This window comes from Lonchura striata, chromosome 15, assembly GCF_046129695.1.
Source record: "Lonchura striata isolate bLonStr1 chromosome 15, bLonStr1.mat, whole genome shotgun sequence".
NCBI lineage: Eukaryota > Metazoa > Chordata > Aves > Passeriformes > Estrildidae > Lonchura > Lonchura striata.
Window position 1 is genome coordinate 16,716,722 of NC_134617.1, and position 13,618 is coordinate 16,730,339.

The following is a 13,618-nucleotide window of genomic DNA, read 5'->3' on the forward strand; positions in this document are numbered from 1 at the left end:
GTATTTAGGAAATGTAAAGGTATATAGTGAATGTTTAAAATCCAACAGCAACAGTAATAACAGTAATTATAGGTGGGCACAATTTTCTTTTATCTTTTAACTGAAGCTGCTAGAAAGAATGACTGCTGTGTTGATACTTGGCAGGAACATTGATGTGAGTACCCACTTGTTTCTGAAAAACGCTGTGGGATTTTTAATGACCATCAGCAGCACAACCTTGATTTTTAAATGTCATCCTAAATGTAGCAGTTACAGCCTCCTCTGCCGTGGCATGTGGGTGGGTGAGTAGGGATGAATCAGAAAGCAGAAAGAATTGCTGGTGCTTTCTGTAGCTCCCAAGTTTTCCTCGAGGGCTTCCCACCTAGGAACCGGCTGGAATTATCTGTGGGTTATGTTGCAGTCCCTGGTCCCGTGGCATCTCCTACTGTTGCTCTCCCCTCTATTAATCCATGACTAAGTCACTTGATGTAGAAGGAGTTAATCAGGTTTCTTCAGGAGCTGGTATTCCACAGGGTATCCTCTCTGTTTATCAAAATAAGATAAATGAAAAACGGTTTCCTAGCTTTTGCGGATGTAGTTTTCTATTCTCCCTCTGGCTGGAAACATTCCCCAGGCTTCACTTTCGGAACTGAAATCTGTGCTTGGCATTTGCAAGATGGTGATTTGCTTTTGTAAAAGGAGCAAAGTCTTGGTACTGAGTCATGACTCAGTGAAACAAACCTACTTTTATCGACTAAAACGATTCTAATAGCACCATTAAACCCGCTGGGACCGGGAAGAGCCAGAGTGACACGGCAGTGGGGTGGGTCCAGCATCTTGCCTGGCCTGCCAAGGAGAGGGCTGAGGCTCGGGAGCCGTGAGTGGATGGGTGTTTAAGCAGCATCCCCTCCCTGCCGCCGTGGCACCCGGGCTGCTGCGGGGCACGGCCGGCGGCCGGGCGGGTGGGAGCGGAGGGAGGCTCCGCTCGGAGCAGCGCTCCCTGCCCGGGGACGGCAGGAGCTGCGAGCAGATGGCAGGGTTAAAATAGGACAGAGCTGCGCCGAGCTGCTGCTGCAGGGGAGAGGAGTGAAATGCCTGTTCTCACACTTCGCTTTGTGTCTCGGGAAGAGCTGCGGAGTGCCTGCGCTCCGCTGGCATTCCCAGCAGGAACGCGCCAGGCAAAGGCTTCCTTGGGTTTTTGATATTATTAGCACTTGTCTTAAAGAAAAATCAGCTCAAATGAGCAAGCAAACAAATAAAGCGGGTAACAATGGAAGGGCTCAGCCTCGGGCCCCCTTTAGCATCTCTCGGGATGATTAGTGGGATGTGTCACATCGGCACCGCAGAGCTGGAGCGTTCCGAGCGAGGCTCTTGTGGTGCTTTCAGACAGCTTTCTGCAGTGTTTTCATCTCACCTAAGGCGTGTGAATAGGTTTTGTTGAAATATCCGAGAGATTTGGCGTGCCTGGAATGATGCCCAGAGTGATTCAGCATGCTCGGGGGGAGAATTCTGTGCAAAGCTGCCCCACCGCGGGGTCTGAGGGGCTCACTGGGGGTCCTGCAGCAGCAAAGGGCTGGGGAGGACCTCGGCTGTTCTGCCACCATCCTGGACCACTTCAGATCTGGAGCTGGGAGGGTGGAGGCGTGCAGAGAACAGGAATGTGAGGAAGAGGAGGAGCAGGGAGGCAGGAGCCAGCACTCGCACTCGCACCCCGAGGCGGCTGCCAACGCTCCTGGGAGCACTTCAGTCTCCCCATCTATAAATCAAGGGGTGCTTTAAAGGCTCTGTGATGAACAACATGGGATGAGCTCGAGGCCGTGGTATTAATCCTGCACTATTGTTCTTGTTTCTTGCTGTGTTGGGATTTTTAAAAAAAGAAATCAACACAATTTTTGAGGGCTCTGGCTAAAATGGCACAGAAATAAATGAGTTCTGCTCACACTTGGAGAGCATCTCCTCATTTTTATTAATGTAGCTTCTGATGAAACATAGCCCATCCCCCAGCACCGATCCCTGTCTGACCTACAGTAAATATCAGGCTTTCAGGAATCCATGGGGAGTGTTTTGTAAGTGTGGCACACAGAGCCATAATGTTGATTTACCCTCAGAAGCAAAGCATCAGTTTGGGCTATTGAACACTGGGGGGATTTCCTGGGATGCCTTTCTCCATGCACTGTGGAGCACTTGCCTGTACCTATGTGAAAGGATCAATCATTCACTATGAGAGGACTCATGCTACTCCTGTGACCACTGCAGGTGGGACATGAGTCACCTAGTCCAGCCCTTGTGTCACAGAGGGGTGACAAACCCTCAGAGTGCCCTGCACAGCCCATCCTTCACCATCAGAACAGACTGATCTTGATGGTGTTGACATGGGGTTAGGGTTAGGCAATCGTTATGAAAATCCCCAAATCTTTGCTTTTTATCTATTTTTTAAATTTATGTTTATCAAATAGTCTGTGGAGTGTTGTTTAAACCCATAGAATCTGAGCTGTCAGCTCAGGCTCTTGAAGCTGCCCTCGCTACTTGCCCTGGTGTCTGGGAGCTCCAGGTGCAAATTCCCCCTGGAGCAGCCCAGTGAGGGTCAGGGAAAGCACTGCTGTCCTTGGAGCCAGGGGTGCGTGCTGGCACTGAAATACAGCTCAGAGCTGGCAAAGCCAAGGGTCAGGAGAAAGGTTCTGGGGGTGTCCTTGGAGACCTCACTCCTGCTGGGGCAGTGAGATTCCTGCCTGGGCTTGCTTTGGGGCTGTCTGTGATTTCCTATCTGGTTTTGTAGGACCATTTTTTTCCTACGGCTATAAATAGAGCCAGTCAGTTTGTTGTTTGTGTGTGTTCAGTAGAACAATCTGATGTGATTGGTTTTGTTCTGGCACCTGAGGTTTTACTGCCAGAGTTGGTATTCAGTCTACTCTGCTCCCTAGAGAGGGGAGGAAGAGGAGGGGACTCAACTCAGTTCCTGTGTTCCCATTGCTTTCTCTGTGCTTTGGGCAACCCCTTGATTCTGCTGACTCACACAAGTGCCCCAGCTCCTGCATCCCACACCTGGAATGTTGGGGCCCAGCTGCAGGGGCTTTCTGCAGCCCTGCAAGGTGTCTTGCTGCAGCAGATTTGTTATTCTGTATTTTTATTTAATTACTTTCTTTTACAGCTCTTTGTATAAATCTAATTATCCATCTGTTACGCTGTGCTGGGGTATCACAGCTCCTTGGATTTTTTCCTGTTCTAAACACATAACTTACCCTGCCTGGGCTCAGGTGAGCTGGGTCTCCTCCCTGCTGGGCTCCCAGTAGATCCAGGCCTCCCAGTGGCTCCTGCCCACACCAAGCTCTGCACTTCCAGCTCAGCATTGTGACTGCAAAGGGCCAGGAGCTCGCACAAGGTAATTCCCACTTCCACGGTGTGCCTGGGAGCAGCATGTTCCCAGTTAAACCCAGTGTCAGGGTGCTCCCAGGGAGCCTGGGGCTCTCTAACAGGATGTTACAGCCCTCCTGCTTTCAGAGGGGATGCTGGGGGGCTCACAAGAAGCTCACCCCTCTCTTGCCTGGGACACAGATATGTGGTTGGAAGCCAAACCAAGGTTCCCCCAGCTTTTCCCTGGGGGTCCCTGCCATGCTGTTCCTGCATCTCTGGGATGATTCATGCTCCCAGCTTTGAGTATCACATCAGCCCAAGAGCCACGTACTCAGTTCCTATTTCTTCTCTGCAGTTCTGTTCTCCTCTTAGCAACAAATACTCCATAACCTAATTGCTCATTAAAGGCTGTGCTGTGTCCCTGTAATCCAGGATGTCACAGCAGCCATGGTGCTCTCCCAGGGACGCTGCTGCTCCCCCGCCACAGCGGCCAGCGCCTGGCTCGGCAGAAAGTGAGAAGGCAGCATTGCATTGAAGTGGAGATTTTCATCTTCTTGGGGATTTTTTTATATCTCTCCTATATTCTCAGGTTTTGAACATCTAACATCTCTTTCATGCTTCACATCTTTCATATGAAATTGTTGTATTGTGTTGCCTATTGAAACCTAGTTTTCCTTTTGTCAGGTTTTCCCCCCCTCGCCCCTGCTTTCTTCTCTGCTGTATTTTGATCTGTGTAACGACTTAGGGCTCCATTCTTCTGGGTGGTTTTTAATCTCCTTAAGTTGTATCTCTGAACGCCTTTGTCTGTGATAAACTCAGGTCTGAGCTGGTTCTTGGAGAAGAGGATTTTTAGGCCAGTTCTGTTGCATGTGGTCCCTGGGGTGACTGTGCCTCATCCCTCCTCCTTCTCCCTACAATAGTCACAGGCAGTCTTGGTGGCATTGGGGTAATTTTATTATCCTGTATCTCATACTGTGCATGCAAATGTGCTTTTCCATAGCTTGGGACTGTGGAAAGCCTCAGTTAAATGTGTGTTTTGTAAGGGATTCACCCACCCTGTGCTTAAGCGTCATTTACTGGCAGAGCCAGGGGGACATTTTGGAGGGCGAGGTGGCTGTAGGGCTGTTGATACAGAGTTGTCCCAGTTATCCTCCTCTTAGGAAGGAAGCTAGGAAGTTTGGAAGGAGATGTGGATACCTGGGAAGTCATGGATTCAGAGCCATCTGGCTCACTGCAGCTGCTCCATGGTCATTTCCCACAGGGATCGTTCATAGCCAGAGCCTGGAATGCAGAAGGAAGCCGTGTTCTCCTTATGTGTCACTTCTCACTTGAATTGTTTTAATGCTTTTTTTTTTTTATTCTTAAACCTGCAATCTGAAATTCAGTCATGCAAGTATTAATGAGCTGCTGATCACCCTGCCTCTCTTTTCTGCCCTTGTTCAGTCTCAGATTTACAGCTCTAGTTCAGGATGGAATTACTGACACTGTAATGATCTGTTTTATCTCTCTATCTATTATTTGTCAAATAATTTTAACATGACTGTGCTTACAAGAGCTGTCAGAAATCTTCCAAACACTGAGAAGGATGAAGAAGTCACTGGCCTTTTCAAGTGTGACCCTGGTTGTGTTGCTTTGTTTTCAGGGCTCACAGAAATGACCTTTTCCATTGCCTGTCAAACTGTGACCCAGGTGTGAGGGTTTGAGAGTCCAGGAGCCAGACAAGGCACATTTCAGTCCTGTTGGTTTCGCTCTTGTTTTCTCCATTAACAGATTTCTGTCTGAAAACCAGGGAGGGGAAGGGAAAGAGGCGGAGGGCAAGGTAAGCAATGCTGCCTTGCTGCCTGTTTCTGATACTCAGGTTACAGCACAAGCTAAATAGACTACACTAAATTTTTTAGGCTTTTTCACAGACTTACAGACTTTGATCCCCAGCTTTGATTTCCCAGGCGGCACCGCAGAGCCTGGTTCTGAGCAGTGAAGAGACCCATTAAGCCCCGTCTAGCCCGGTGATTATCATGCCTTCCACCAGCACCGGGCCTTTCATCAGAGCTCATCTCCCTGTGCCTGGGGCGATGCCAGGGCAGGAGGAGCGCTGTGCCAGCACCCAGCCAGGGCCAGCCCCTCCATCCCACTCACCCTGCTTGGTCCTTCCTCACCTGGCTTCAGCAGGATGCCCAGGAGAGGAGGTCACCCATTCTTTCCCAAGGTCTCATGCAGTTTCTGCAACAAGCAGGCCATGAAATAAATATTCTGTGTGTGTCCTTGTCAGAGCAGTAGAGATGAGGGCATTTGCCTGCCTGCCCTGCTCTGTGTCTCCAAGTCCCTGTGTCCCTCTGCACCACTTGGCTTGCTTTTTTTTTTTTTTTAATTTAAATCTAATTTTGCTGCCTTATTGTAAGTTCCCACCTAACTCCAGAGCTGCTGTCGCCTCAGGGCTGTGTTGCTGCTTTTCAGTCTTCCCACACCCATCGCATGTGCAGCCTGCAAAAACTTTGAGAAGTCTCTCCTAAATTTGTGCACTTGGGGTCGTCCTAGGAGGAGTGGAACAAGGGTATCTCTTAGCAGAGAGTACTCTTGAAAATCCCCTTCGTCTGCAAAGTGGGAACTGCCTCCATGCCAGGAGTTGCCAGTGAAAATGCACAGAATGTGGGCAGCATGGCTGGGAGGCACAAGGAGCTCAGATGTGCAGCGAGGGCCACATCTAGAGGGGATGTGCTGTGACCCACAGCCAGGCTGGGCCCCCCCAGGCCAAGCTGGGGCTGTTCAGCACATAGGGGTCTCTTCTGGGAGCTGCATGGGGCTTGTGTTGAATCCCTGCAGCCTGTGGCTGTTCCTCACCTGGGATAGGGGCTGGGTCATCTCATCAGTGCAGCACACCCAAACCTGTGCCATCACTGCAGTATTATGGGATGTCACCATAGGCTGGCCCAGCCCTGCTCCAGCCTCAGACTCCCATTTCAGTGAATTTTGTTGCAGATGCCACCATCCTGTCTCCATTAACAGATTAGCATGGCTGAATTTCCCATGTGAGCGCTCCACAGTCTGTCTCATTGTGTTTATTTTGTTCAGGCTGCTTTTCTCTGGGCTTGACAGTATAATTTGTACAGATCTCTGCTGAGTTTTCTAAACCTTCAAACAAGCTTTTTTGTTAGTTTGAAGCCAGGACCATTGATAGCAGAGGCAGAGCAACAGGAGCACTGAGAAGCGAGCGGCACACCCACCAGCCAGGAAGGCTCCCTCACCTCTGCAGCTGCTCCTTGGCAAAAGCTCCATGGTTCAGAGATTTTAATTAGATCAAGTCCTCCAGGTGACCAGCCAAGTATTAAAGGCATACCAATTTCTCAGTTGTGTCTCTTGCTGTAAGAGTTTTTATTATTTATTTTAGAGAGATGTGACTAAAGAGCTTGGATATCCCAAATGTGCTGTTCTCCTTGAATGGCACCAGGAGGTCTCCAGCCCAAGGGATTGTCCTTTCAGTGCATTTCTACTCAGCAAAGCGCCTTCCTGCAAGCTGCTTCTGCACTTGTCTAGTCTCCATTGTCCAGAGGGACTTGCACATGAGCCCAGAGAGACTTGCACATGAAATGGAATCAGATTTTTGGACCACATGCTGTTGGGGCCAAGGCTGTGGCTGCAGGTTTGGCTGGAGCTGAATGAGAGCCCCAGCTGTGGGCTGAGGGAAATGGCTTTGGGCCCAGGAGTGGCCTGGGGACAGGTGAAGTTTTAGGGCTTGTGCTGTTTGCCTCTGTTGACTCCCCAAATCAGTGCCCAGCCCATTCAGAGATGCCATAGAAGGATCATTGCACAACGTATTGGGGTGGAAAATCACATCCTGTTTTTGCAGGACCCTTCTGCACCTCCTGGCATGGGGGAGTTGGGGATGGACTCTTTATGGTGGATGTGTCAGGTCCCACCTGACCCAGGCACTGCAGAAGCTGGTTTGCTTCCAGGGATGCTGCAGGGCTGGTACATGGGGGTCTGAGAATTGTGCTGCAAAAATCTCATCTGCAGGATGATCTTGGAGCTCCTGGGTTTGTTCTTTCTCCCTCCTGCCCTGTCTGGGCAGGTCACAGATGCCCCCACCTTGGCAGGGTGCCTGTGCCATAGCTGTGCCTGGATGTCTGCTGCAGCAAGCAGGTGAGGAGGGAGAAATCAAAGGTGGCTTTCAACAAATGCCCTTTTCCTGCCCTGAGGTCAGCCTGGCAAGTCAGGCATTGCCAGCTGGGAAGTCCCACACTGGATTTGCTCTGAGCAATGGTTTTAACTCCAAGCTTCTCCTTGTCCAGTTCCATTTGTCTCTGGTTTTGTTTCCTTATGACCCTGCCTGCCTCTGTGTCTCTTATTTCACAGAGGGGCTGGGCCCTGGCTGCTGCAGCCGCTGCAGGAGCTGCGGGAGCTGCGGGTGCTCCAGCAGGGCCATGACCATCGTCTGGCACGGTGCCATTGCTGCTTCAGAGCCCAGCAAAGGCTGGAGTGCTGGAGCTGCTCCTGGAGCATGGGAGCGCTGGGATCAGGGATCAGACAGCTGGCACACTGTGCCCTGACTGTGAAAGCCCTGCCAAGGAGGGAGCCTGGAGGGTCTGATGGCTCCACCACCAAATCATTAGAAGTGGGCTTGCAATGTGTCCGTGTGGATGGTCTGTGTGTGTGTATCTGTCTGTCCCTGGGCAGCTGCTGACATCCTGACCTGAGGTTTCAGCCTGTCCTGGCAGGCAGGAGGGTGGATTTATCCACAGTAGTTCTCGGAGGGGAGCTCTTGCTGTGAGAGGTGTGTGGGTGATCAGCACACTCGCAGCAAGTGAGGAGAGGGAAGCAGGAACTGGAATATGAAGGCTGTTCAGGAGTGGATGTGATGTGGAGTGAGAGGATTCACAGAACCAGGGAGCCACAGGAGAGGGCTCCTTGCTAGAGGATGCCAGGTGGGATGGAGAGTGTGGTGGGAAGGCCCAGGTGACCCAGTGTGCCCTCCCCACACCTGCTGCCTTCATATCAGGTGTGTTTGAAATGGCTGCAGGGTTTGTACCTTCTCCATAACCATGAGCCAACATTGGTGAGAGCTGGGGGATTTTGTTTTGGGATCAGGCTGGATTGACTCATGTTCATGTCCACTGTGGGGTGGAAATAGAATTAAATAGAACCACTGAAGTTGGAAAATCCCTCCCGGACCATTAAGTCCAAGCTGTGCCTGATCCCCTCCTTGTCCCCAGCCCAGAGCACTCAGTGCCAGCTCCAGCCTTTCCCTGGACACCTCCAGGGATGGGCACTCCAAACCTCCCTGAGCAGCTCCTCCCAATCCCTGAGCCCCCTTTCCATGGGGAAATTCCTGCTGCTGCCCACCCTGAGCCTGCCCTGGCCCAGCCTGAGGCCGTTCCCTCTCCTCCTGTCCCTGTTCCCTGGGGCAGAGCCCGACCCCCCGGCTGTCCCCTCCTGTCAGGAGCTGTGCAGAGCCACAAGGTCCCCCTGAGCCTCCTTTGCTCCAGGCTGAGCCCCTTCCCAGCTCCCTCAGCCTCTCCTGGGGCTCCAGCCCCTTCCCAGCTCCGTTCCCTGCCCTGGACACGCTCCAGCCCCTCAGGGTCCTTCTTGCCATGAGGGGCCAGAATCGGGCACAGCCCTCAGGGGCCTCAGCAGGGCCAGCTCAGGGGACAGACCCTGTCCTGGTCCTGCTGCCACCCCAGTGCTAGTACAAGCCAGACCAGGGTGCCTCCCAGCTTGCCCTGCCCCACTCTGTTGGTGACCTGCCTTATGCTTTCATCCCTGCAGCAACCCCAAAGTGCAGATCGAAGCCATCGAGGGGGGTGCCCTGCAGAAGCTCCTGGTTATCCTGGCCACAGAACAGCCCCTGGCTGTCAGGAAGAAGGTGAGGAGTGGGGCTGCACCTCTGAGCAAAGCTGGGTTTGTGCTGAGCTCTGTGTAAACACCCTCAGGACATCACGGCCATCTGGAGGGTGTGGGATCCCTGCTGCCCCCCAGGCTGGGTGGGCTTCACTCCCAGGGGTGCAGAAGGGGGGCTCTGGGTACCAAGGCACCTCAGCAGCACCGGTGGAGCCTGCACTCCCCTGGCTGTGGGTGGTCTCCCAGTGCCAGCAGTGGCTCTGCCAGCCTGCAGGGACAGCACGGTGCCACAGATCCTGGGGGGCACAGGCGAGGGTCCCCACGGCAGCAGAGCCATCACAGGCTGACAAACACGGGAGCTGACGTTTGGAGGAACTAATTGCTGCAGCCAGCCCCATGTCCTGCCTTTGGCAGAGGCTTTGGAGCAAGGAGCAGCACCGAGAGCCCCAAGCCAAATGTGCAGTGCTGTCCATCGGGCTGGGGGCTTCCTCGCCCCCTCCCTCTCTCCCTACTGTAGTCCCTGGAGCATGAGATCCCATTACCTTCACTTTAGTGTGTGATGCCACCTCTGTAACACCACCTGGCTGCTCCCAAACCCTCAGCCCTGTTTTCCACAGGGGCCTCCTGCATGAGGGGTCCAGCAGGGTGGGGAGACCACTGGCTCTTCCTTCCACCTGTAATGAGCTCTCTAAAATATGTTCTCTTTAACCCTGGTAAGAGTCCTCCAGCAAGTGAAAGGCACAGGAGAAAGCTGTGGAATCCCATTGCATTTGGCCATGGATGTGAGGAGATCCCACGGGCTGATCCATGCTTAGAAACTCCTCCCAGGAGCGCCTGTGGCTCAACCCAGAGCTCCTTTTGGAGTGGGGAGGGATGGCTGGGCATGCCGGGCTCTCACACACTGCTGTGAACCAGAGGAGCTCTTTCCAGTGACCTGAGTGCGTCGTGCTGGCAGAAATGAGAGGGGTGGGCTCAGTATTGTCCACGTTCACACACAGCTGTAAGAGACCCTCCAAGGGTTGAAGCCTCTTTTCCAGGAGGACAGAGGTGCTAGTTCCCAGTTCCCGTGCTGTGTGCAGTGTCCTGTGTCTCAGACAGGTTCCCAAGGCCAGGCTGTGCCCCAGCCCGTTCCTCACAGGGCAGCAGCCCCGCGCTCCCGCTCCGGTGGCTTTTCCGCCCCGCTGCTCACAGCCCTGCACGGCGGCGAGGCCAAAAGTGCATTTCCTCCCTCCACCGTCCTCTGGTCCACCGTTCAAAAGGGAGACAGCAGCATCGCAAATTCACCGGCAGCAAGGCGGAAAATGGAAAATAGAAGCGAAGGGGAGCGGGGAGACGCGGCTGTCAGCTCGGATCAGGCGGCGGGCCCGGCCCCAGGGCGCTGCCCCGGCCGTGCCCGCGCTGCAGAGCCGGCCTGGGACAGCGGCGCCGGGCTGGCCCCGAGCGGCCCCTCACAGCGCCCGGGCTCGGGGCACCGCGGCACCGGGCTGGCCCCGAGCGGCCCCTCACAGCGCCCGGGCTGGGGGCACCGCGGCACCGGGCTGGCCCCGAGCGGCCCCTCACAGCGCCCGGGCTCGGGGCACCGCGGCACCGGGCTGGCCCCTCACAGCGCCCGGGCTGGGGGCACCGCGGCGCCCGGCTCTGGCTGTGCGCGGGGCTGCACCTGACAGGGCCTGGGCCGGGCTGGGGGACATCATGGCCTCGTCCTCGCGCTGTGGGTGTGTGGGGACATCACCCCTCATCCAAATCACCTCGTAGGAATCAGGCTCTGCCAGTGGCGCTGGGCACTCCTCACTCCATCCCATGGCCGGGCTCTGTGCCTTGTGGGGGGGAACAGGGAGGAGTGATGGGTTGGGTCTGTCAGGGCTGGCCACAGGCCCCTCAGTGACAGCCCGGACTGCAGTTTGGATGGAAGTACCCAATATTTGGTGCTGGGGAGGATTGGGATTGCACACAGGACTGCTGGAGATGTCCCTCAGCAAGGAGAGGCTGGGATGCATTTTCCATGGAGCTCTGCACAGGTGTGCTGGAGCATGAATGTCCCCATGGGGTGCCATCAAGAGGGGCTGTGCCACATGGGGAGGCCATGGCCACATGCTGATTGCCCTCTCTCTCTCCACCAGGCTCTCTTCGCTTTGTCCTCCATGCTGAGGCACTTCCCCTATGCCCAGCAGCAGTTCCTCAAGCTGGGTGGCCTCCAGGTGCTCAGGAGCCTCTTCCGGCAGAAGGGGATGGAGCCCCTCCATGTTCGTGTGGTGACACTGCTCTACGACCTCATCATGGAGAAGGTGAGAGCACTCCTCACCTTCACCCCCAAACCCAGCCAGGCCTCAACAGCCTCACAGGATGAGGATGAGGAGAAGCCAGCCCAGCATCAGTGGGGATGAGTCCCCTTCAGCCCCTTGGCCAACACCACATGAGTGCATGGGGGAACCCAGAGGAGCTGAAACCTTTGTTTGCCTTCAAGTCACTGCCACCATTTCCTCCCAAGGATGTTTAAACAGCAGGACAGTGAAGACATGAGTAGGGAATGCTGGCCTTGGGCTGTGGTGTCCAGCCAAGGCCAAGGGACAAGCCAGCTCTGCTGTGTCTCTGCCTGCCAGAGAGCCCTTTGCCTGCTGCACATCCCTTGCTGGAGCCCAGCCTGCCACGTTCCATGTTTTATTTTCAAATACCCTGGATTACTGCTCTAAGTGTCAGTTTAAAGCCTGTCTTTCCGTGCCATGGCTTGTTGTTCAGTCTGTGCGTTTCCCTGACTCCAGAGAATGGGAATTAAATCCACTCTGGCTCAGTTTATGGCCAATTTGCCCTGCGGATTATGGCTGCTCTAATACCTGGGTTGCAGGCACGGCAGAGCAGCATCTCTCTGTTAAATCAGTTATTTTCCAGGACACTTTGTAAAGGTGCAAATTATTTTAGCAGGTCTGAAATCTTATCAGGTGCTACCTCTAACATGATCCTGTCAGCTCCATGGGAAAAGAGCAGACAAGGGCATTTTGACTCAAACTATTCTCATTTGATCCTGCTGCCCATTTCCCAGCTCTCCTCTCCAGCAGCCCCATCTGTTCTTACCTCCCTGGGTCTGGGGCAGGCACAGCCTGGCAGATTCTTGGGTTTCTGTTAAAACAACAATTTTTAGCTGTTCTTTGGATTGGGAATGCTGTACCCTGGGTGCTGAGGGGCTGCTCTGAGCTGAGGTGGCAGGTTTGGGATGGGCTGGGTGACTGTCAGACGGATTGGTTTGGAATCATAAAGCACCCTGGCAGCTCTCAGTGCAAAACTGAGCAAGTCACTGGTGCTCTGAACAGCTCCTCCTGCCACATTCCTTCCTTTTCACCCCAAATCCTGCCTGCACTTCAGCAGGCAGCTCTCAAGAGGACCAGGAGCGGGGAGGTCTCCCTGGTATTGTCCTTCCTCGTCCCTGCCTGTAAATTTCATGCTATCAACAGCCTCTCTGCCACCTGAGCCCCACAGGGCTCACAGGATGATGTGGGGGAGTTTCCCTTCCTCCCCCTGGCCCCCATGCCCCTCTGGCTGGTCTCTCTTGCTGTAAGGGATCCAGCCCTCTGCAGAATTTCAGTACTGGGGTTTTCTGGACCACGCTGGGAGGGGAAGGTCTGGCTGTGGCTGGAGGAGACGGAGATCCCCATATCTGGGAGGAGCAGCACGGAGCCAAGTGATGATGTTCATTAGGTGCTGCAGGCACCTGTCAGCAGGAAAAGGCTTCAAACCAAAGACTTTACAAGTCCTGCTGAGCTTCCTGCCCCTGAGTCCCCTCTCATGCTGCGTGACACAGAAACCTCCAGTCCCTGGGAATTTTCCAGGGTGGACAAACAGCCCCTGTGGCCAGGGAGCCTGAACACAACCTCGGTCTGGTCTGCTGTGGCAAGTCCCCATCCACGGCAGGTGGTACAGGACACGCATCCTCCTCTACTGTGTCGCCTCCTGGGAGCACTTCCTCTCTGACAGGGACATTAATCTGTGTTCCACCACTTCCCACAGATGCTGCTTGAGGACTCCCAGCACGGAGAGCAGATGGAGGAGAAAATCCAGCAGTACCAGCAGGTCAGGCTGGTGCCGGCGGTGGTGGAGCAGGGCTGGTGTGCCCTGGTGCCCAATCTGCTGGCCATGCCCGAGCACGACACCCGCGAGAAGGTCCTCAAGCTGGTGGGGGTCCTGGTGGCCTTCTGCAGGGAGCAATACCGGGGGGATCCCGCCCTGGGCACCACCCTCAGGCTCCTGCGCAGCGAGTACGAGGAGCTGGCGGCCGAGGAGCAGAGGGAAGGGGACAAGGACGGCTACTTCAGGGAGCTCCTGGGCTCTGTAAACACCATCATCCAGGAACTGAGGTGAAACTGGGGGTTCTGTCCAATTCCGGGGAATTCAGGGTGACAGCAAGTTTGGATGGCACTGGTGCAGGCACACTTTGGAATAAAATGCTGGACTAAGCAAGATCCCA

General features: G+C 54.4%; 1 protein-coding gene across 4 annotated transcripts in view; it reads left to right on the forward strand.

Annotated features, from left to right (window-relative positions):
- The window catches only part of SIL1 (SIL1 nucleotide exchange factor), a 237,024-nt gene extending 223,406 nt beyond the window's left edge, over positions 1 to 13,618 (forward strand). For all 4 annotated transcript variants that reach the window (XM_077786721.1, XM_077786720.1, XM_077786722.1 and 1 more), the window contains 3 exons: positions 9,091 to 9,187; positions 11,283 to 11,447; positions 13,162 to 13,618. In XM_077786721.1, coding sequence (XP_077642847.1) covers positions 9,091 to 9,187; positions 11,283 to 11,447; positions 13,162 to 13,512 — 613 coding nt within the window. In that variant the 3' untranslated portion in view covers positions 13,513 to 13,618. The remainder of the gene's footprint in view (positions 1 to 9,090; positions 9,188 to 11,282; positions 11,448 to 13,161) is intronic.